This window comes from Gigantopelta aegis, chromosome 5, assembly GCF_016097555.1.
Source record: "Gigantopelta aegis isolate Gae_Host chromosome 5, Gae_host_genome, whole genome shotgun sequence".
In the NCBI taxonomy this organism is placed as follows: Eukaryota; Metazoa; Mollusca; class Gastropoda; order Neomphalida; family Peltospiridae; genus Gigantopelta; species Gigantopelta aegis.
Genome location: NC_054703.1, coordinates 10,798,687 through 10,806,737, shown reverse-complemented (window position 1 = coordinate 10,806,737; position 8,051 = coordinate 10,798,687). Strand labels below are relative to the sequence as shown.

Genomic DNA, 8,051 nt, shown 5'->3' with positions numbered 1-8,051 from the left:
GTTTTTAAAGATTTATTTTTTGTTTTGATATTTATTTAGTAGTAGCCTACTAATGTAGCATTTTACAACATCCAAATTAACGTTTATATACTAAAAGCACGCGCAATTCTACCTGTATTCTCTTTGTATGTGCATTACTTGGTTTTGGAATTTGCAAAGTCAAAGCTGTACCTCGGCTGTTCTAGCATTTGTTTTCACCCGGTATCTAAACATCATAATTTTAATGGGAATTTGTAAATATTTATTTTTATTTATTCTGGATTTCTTTCACTTTTTTTTAACTCTTTTTTTATTTGAGTTGATATGGGTTTAAAACTTGATAACATGTTTTTATATGAATTTTAACTGTATTCATTATGAAGTTACGTGCCAATTCATCGATTTCATTTGGAAGGAAACCCGACTATATACGGCGAGCACATGATTATTATTCAACAAAGAATATTCTAGTTTTGATTTCAATGTGATACATCGAGGGCTAGTTGAATTTGACATTTGTCTTCAATTGGCCCTGCTGGCGACCATGGTTTTCAATCGTGTTATGGGATGTAAATTTTGTTAGTGTGAAATATGTATATGTTATTAAAAAAAGTATCACACAGAAAAAAAGCACCCACATTTTCAGAATTTCACAGAAGAAGCCGGGCTGTCACAAAATAAAGTTAGTCCGATTCTGTGTTCTATTTCGTCTACCAGATGCTGCGCTATTAAAGACCATACTAGTAGTTGCCGATACTAAATTTGTCTCTAGACAAAATTAGGCAAGGCATACAAGTTAGTGATTTATGCGACCCTCGAGACATATTTTCGATTTGTAATTTATAAATAATAAACGCGGTAAATTGCTCTAATAAATTAAAGAAACTTACCAAACAACAATCGGATTATCACATAGGAGACGGAAACGATAAAGCTATTCAGACCGGTTACTCGGACTGACAGGTCAAGTCCATTCACGGCCTAACATTTCTGTCGCATAGCGCTTGATGCAGTTTGTCGGTGGACGGAGATAGAGGCGTGGGTTGACAGGGGTTTGGTTTGAGAGAGGGAGTGGCAGAAGCAGTTGGAAAGAACTTGATTTTATTTCCTTTCTGCTTTGTTGATTATTAAGGCCCAGATTTTCGCATTAGCAAACATTCGACGAAAAATGACGAAGACATCAAAAACAGGATAGAGCATCAATGCACCAAGTCTTGGACAGGAGGTTTGCTCTCTCCTCTCTCTCTCTCTCTCTTCTCTCTATCTCTCTCTCCTCTCAGCTCGCCTCTCTCGCATCTCTCTCTCCTCTCTCTCTCTATCTCTCTCCTGTTATATCTTCTCTCATAACTTTTCAGACTGATGATCTTCACTGATATACTGGAACCAGTCTAACTCAAAATGACGTATCCCACGCCACTCATAACAATGCAGTTGGTCACCCAGAAGGCGGCAATGATGATATGAACTTTCGATCCTAGACTGGGTAAAAATCTTGGGTTGGGTCCTCCAATCTCTCTCTATCTCTCTCCTCTCTCTTCTCTACATCTCTCTCTCTCTCTCTCTCTCCTCTCTCTCTCTCTCTCTCTCTCTTTACTCTGTTGTCTGTCTGTCTGTCGGTCTCTCTCCCTCTCTCTCTCTCTCTCTCTCTCTCTCTCTCTCTCTCTCTCTCTCTCTCTCTCTCTGGTTCTGTCTGCTGTCTATCTATCTTCTCTATCTCTCTCTCTCTCTCTCTCTCTCTCGCTCTTCTCTCTCTCTCTCTCTCTCTCTCTCGTCTCTCTCTCTCTCTCTTATATGCAATCATCCACAGACAGGATAGACATAATTATCACGGCCTTTTTTCATACACAGTTTGGTGGTCTGGATAGAACCAGTAATTGCCCAGTGGGGTTCACGGAGGGGGATCAATTCCAAACCATTTACACATCAAACGAGGGTTTTAGCACTGAGGTAGTCCTGCCGTACTAGGTGTTAGAGTTAACCCTGGGTTACTTCGCGTCGCCTAGGTGTTTAGGAGAAGCTGACACAGAATAGAGAACACGCAATCATATGCACGCACGCAAACACATGCATGCGCACGCACGCACTGAAATAAACATAAACACACACAGGCTCTAAATATGTCTCATTCTTTTTGAATATTTATTATTGATCTGCTGGTTTATTTCTCACTAGTTGTCCGTCTTTCTCTCTTCTCAAGTTCTCCAATTCTGCTCAGCGCTACACCTTAACAATCTACTAACTCTGGGCTTTGTTCACCTTAAAGGCCTGAACGAAGCAACATACGGACATATAATTGGGATAAATAGTCTGATCCTGTCTTCTTTTTTCTTATTTATTATTGCAATGTACTTTTAAATTGCTCTAAAATGTATACATTGTGTTTCGCCGAGCAGTGAAATGTTTTTGTTTTTTTAAACATGCTAATACTTCATTCAGGCATTTTGTTTCTAGTAAGTTTTATTCCAGTTTGTCCACATCACTTCATTAAAGTGACGGACCATAATTGTTAAACACTATCAAATATTTTTCACCATTAGAGCCATTTCTGATAACTGAAGTAAGACATTACTTAGATTTTGTTGTGTAAATTATTCATTTCCGTACATCCGAATTGTTACTGGCCATCATAGTGTTTTTAATAGGGCTAACCGGTCGCTCTCTCGCCAGATGGCGCGCATATACCATCAGTCCTAGCCTTCTTCCGGTTTCGCTGTTTCCCCGCATGGTTAGTGTGAGATGTGAAAATCGTTCGTTCTTTTATTGATTTTAAAATTATAAAAAGTTATAATTATCGGTCAGCACAATGTCGGATTACGGAAAATGGACCGTACTGAGATTGAAAAATGAGCTCAGTCAGAGAGGTGCAACGGTGAAGGGTAGAAAAGAAGATTTAGTACACCGGTGAGTTGACGAAAAAAATATTATTATCGGTATCACTAAGCATAATTATTTTAGATAATTAGTTTATGAAATATGGTACAGTTAATCCCTAGTAACGGTCACAGCAGTATTTATACTGTATTATAGTCTGTTCCTGCACACAGTAAGAATTCGGCAGTGATCATGTCGAACCCTTACCTCCAATTTGTACTATATTCATATCGCCATGTAATACGATTACGTCAGTATCTTGTTTTCGTCACCTTCCATCTAAGTTTGTAGGTCACCATTCGTTTTAAATGATTCACTCTGTATGATGACAACAATAAATGTACTTGTATTTCTGGTGTATGTTTCATGCCTATGGGATATATTAAAGCTAATTTTTTATTTACTTAGCATGGATGGGTCCTAGAAATTTTGAGGTGCAGGCAATGACAACAGACTAAAGGCAGCAGGATTTTTTCGGGGGGGGGAGGGGTGAGGGGGTGGGGTGGTGTTTAGCATACTCACTCATTCCGGAGTTTCCTGATTCATATTTCCTTTTATATCCTTATATAGATAAAAACTAAATTGTTTATACCAACAATTATTTACAGGTAAAAGGACTAAATTAGTTTAAATTCCCAGTACTGTCACATTACTGTATTTAGTAAGTTTATGGTTAAATAATTTTTAAAAAAATCATAATTTTCTATCCTTTGCAAAATTATGTGTGCAATATATTTAGCATGCTTTTAATTTATGATTGTGTAATTTGTTTCAGGTTGGAGGCATATGATAGAAATAAGAATTTTAGGAACAATTTAATCGTATTGCCAGAGCCAGTTTTTTCCAGATTGGCCATCTTCCGGTTTTTCGACAGCTACTACCTGACCACAGAGATGTAATTCCTAAATTATCAGAAGGACAGATCGAGGTGTGTAATCTCAATCACAGAGCGGCACTGGATAAAAGGTGTACATCTGATTTCAAAGCTCTGGCAAAGGGGAAGTTGCTATTCGAGTCCCAGCGAATAGATGCCTGCAGCATTCTTTTGGCTGAGGAAGATGTTTACTTCACTGGCATTGTGAGGGCAGCTATGAAGAAAAAGGTTATTATGTTTAAATAAACCCCTTTTTTATAAGGTCATAAAAAAAATGAGAGTCTGCGCGTAAAGCGACTCTACTTAGAAAAAAGGGCTGGTTAGGTGGAAATAGTATACACACACACATGTAACATTTTATTTGGATCCGTGGGGGTGTCCATAAAAAAATTAATACTTTTTTTTCCCCAGCATTAACTACCATATATTTTATCTAATGAGAATTGATTTAAAGAATTTCCATGCTTAGATTAACATAATGTAACCAGACCAACTGCCGTTCTTCAATATCCGTTTGTTGTTTGGGCAGTGTTTCTGCCAGAATTTTTTTTTGGGGTATGGCACAGTAGAATTGAATGCAACCACAGTCAACAGGCAGTTGTGAAGATATTACATATTTTCCATGTTTACTGAGCATTGATAATATTCAATAAGTGATTCCTTTTCAGTACTATCTAAAGAAATTTTTAAGGGGAACTAAAATTCTTGAAGTAGTCTCAAGGGAGTGATGGCTCAACACAATGTGTGTCAGAGCATTGTTAACTCTTTTGAATATAATTTTATAACTGATAAACAAACACCACATCTTCTTCATTTCTCAGGTGTCTTACAACTTCAAGTTGCGATTACATTCCCAGAATGGTGAAGTGATGAACTCGGACTGTGAATGTCCGGCTGGTAAAGGACCTCACGGCACATGCAAACACATCGCCTGTGTGCTGCTGATGCTGGACTCATTTGTTGCTGGCTCCGACACCCCAACTGTGAACAAAACATGCACCGAAAAACTTGCAGACTTTTCACAAACCTCACATTTAATGACGGTAACTTTGTTTTTATTTTATTAAACATTTCTTCCATTTTACTCGGTGTTTCCCCTAGGGCCCGCTCCAACCCCGTGAATTTCTCTGACGGGACCGTAAAAATCATAACCCCGGAAAAAAAATAGGACTCCTCCCTGTGATCAATCCGCCAATTTTTTTTCAAAAATTATCGAATGTTTAGTTCCAATGACAAAAAATGGTGGGGGGAACGTGTCGAGTTCGACAATTTCAAAATAGCGCCCAATTTCCGTGATATGAAAAGATTTCACATTGGTAATTTCCGTAAGTTGTTATCAGGGCGAATTCGATTGCAGTTCCGCAACTTTGTGATCCTTTACCACAAGTCTGACTCGTTTGTCATTAAAAACAAATCTTCCATTTCCTTTTTTAAAATGGTGGGTATAATATTATTCTTTTGATAATGATCAAACCTACATTAGTATATGTACATGCTATGCACACACACACCCCTCCCTACATATATAATTTGTTGTTTACTTTATTAGGTTCACCAGTGAAATCTGAAAATCTTCCAAGCAAGAGAAAACTACCGATGTCTGATCCAAGACCTGTGGAGTTTAGAGATCAACCAGGTTTCGAGGACCGTGCCCGCAATTTTATCATCAATTACTGTTCAAACACAAACCAAGACCTTACGATGAAGTATCTGTATGAGAAAGCTGACATACAGACAGCTGCAAATGACCATCACTATCTTGCACTGCCACTCACTGAATACTGGGTCGATAAATCTTTGCATGTAAGTTAGTCATATACTAATTTGAAATGATACTCTCAACAGCAGTAAATATAACAATGCATCAATTATTGACATTTCTTTTATTATTTTAATTAGTTGTTTAGATGATCCAACGACTTGTCTGTGATTCATCATATTCTTTAAATTTCTTCACGTTTGAAAATAATTTGACATCAGGTCAAGCAACAAAAATCAAACAAGCTATTAAAAGGAAAGGTAAACATCCGTACCCGTTATCCCACCATGTACCTTTTGATACAAGACATACATAGTGTTTTCCCTAGCTTGTTTTAGCATGGTGCAGCACCATGCCTCAATAGTCTAGCACCATCTTGCCTTAACCAGCACCATGCTGCCCTGAGATTAAACAAGCCTTTTTCAATAATTAATTCTAAAATTGCCTTGATGAAACACTCAAAAAATTTATTATTAATTAATAAAAAGATCTGTTATATATTTTGCCATTCATTTATTAAAGCAAAAATTTCAATTTTTGTTGTTGTCTTTAATGCAAAAAAATGTGCCCTGAAAATGGTGAAAATGCCCCCAAAATGTTTTGTCTACCATGCCTTGCCAAATTTCTAAGGAAAACACAAATACACATGACATTATCTACAAATAATAAAACATTGACATATTTTTTAATTTGTACATGTGTACACCTATTTATATCTAAATTAGCAATACACCTGACATAAATAAACATTAATACAGATTTATTCTATTTACAGGTCACTGAGGAATCCGCTCGTATTTTGGAAATCAATACCAGAGGACAGGCACAGTGTCGACTTTGGCACAGTGAAAGAAAATGGAGAATCACTGCATCTCGATTTGGTGAAATCTGCAATGCTACAGAGAGGAGGAATAGACAAAAACTTTGTGAATCCATTGTTTTTCCTACTTCCTTGTCGACACCACCAATTATACATGGCAAACAATATGAATCTGTAGCGATAAAAAAAATTTAGTCTTTCAATGGTGTAAATGTCAACAAATGTGGGCTGTATGTGATACCAAACCTTCCCTTTCTAGGTGCTTCACCTGATGGCAGTGTGGGTAGTACATCTATTGTAGAGGTTAAATGTCCATATACAGGGAGAAATTCTACCATCATACCAGGGAAGATGTTCCCCTTTTTGGAGTATACATTGGACGGTGCCATAACATTGAAGAAAACCAGCAACTATTTCAGTCAGGTTCAAGGGCAGATGTATTTATCTCAAACAGATCTATGCTATTTTGTGGTGTATACACATCAAGACCTGCTGGTTGTACCAATCTGCCTGGACAAAGACCTATTTCTAGAGTCAATGCTTCCCAAACTGGAAGTATTTTACAAGAAATATTTGAGGCCTTACATTGCAGGAATCTTTTAAATGAAAAATGACTGGGTCAGCAACCTTTGAAAACGTTATACTAATTTCATTAAAACATTGCAATAGTCTTAATAGATGAAATTGCAATAGAAATTTAATCTCACCATATCAAAGGTTTTGTTTTTTTCAACATTCATGTACATGTAAAAATAAGCAATAAAAATACAGGACAGTATAATGGCATTAAAACCTTTAGATCAAAGTATTAATTTGTAAACTGATCCATACTAGACTATTACAAGATACCTTATGTCCACTATAAATATAATATTACCACTTAAATTGAAATTATGCAAGTAATCCCACAATGCAATTTCTAAAGTTGTTAATGCTGAAACAGATGAACATGATTCTTTCCCCCATGACAACTTTAGTATGTGGCAAGTCTCTTTTTAAAATTTTGAAAGTTTTGCCAAGGCCGATCACACGTTCTATGTGGATTCGCTTTGATGCAATTCTTCTGTCGTGAACTACTTCCACAGGTTCCAGCTGCGATTTCCCTTTTAGCATGGTAGATGTATTTACAAAGACATCTTTTGCTGCGAATAAGTCTTGAACCATGATTCCACGATCTGCCATTATACTATCCTTTTTATCAAAAAACTGATCAGTGTTTGTACATAATTCACTTCGCTCAATAATTTGACGGTCACTTGCTGCACCTCCATAGCTACTGCTGACATACGAAATTAAACCACGTGGTGTACAACCAATCATGGTTTTCAGTGTGTTCTTGTTTTTGTATGTAGAAAAGGTTGCACTCTGTGCCTGAACATTGGATGGCTTCTGGATAGGTATTTCCGTGGCATCCAGTATCACTCGAGTTGACGGAAACTGTTTCTTAAAATCCTCTGGCATTGTATCCTCTGTAACCTTCTTTGACGGCCATGTTTTAATTTCTTTTAACTGAAAGTATAGAAAGTTCACCCAAGTGTTGACAATCTGGGTAACAACTGACTGGCTTACACCAAACAAAATGGACAGCTCAATATCATCTTTAGCCTGTCTCAATTTCATCAATGTTAAGAAAAGCTGATCTTTTGGTGATAGCATACTGCACTTATAATCCAAGTAGTCAACAACTGGACCAAGAATATTGAAAAATAGCATAAAATGTTCATAGTTGTCGAAGCTTGTATAATACT

At 37.0% G+C, this 8,051-nt stretch overlaps 1 protein-coding gene across 1 annotated transcript; it reads right to left on the bottom strand.

Moving 5' to 3' along the window:
* Positions 1 to 7,194: 7,194 nt before the first annotated feature.
* On the bottom strand, positions 7,195 to 7,764 carry LOC121372935. The gene has a single exon (XM_041499370.1). It carries the CDS (start codon positions 7,762 to 7,764, stop codon positions 7,195 to 7,197), a length of 570 nt encoding a protein of 189 aa, XP_041355304.1.
* Between the last annotated feature and the right edge of the window lie 287 nt (positions 7,765 to 8,051).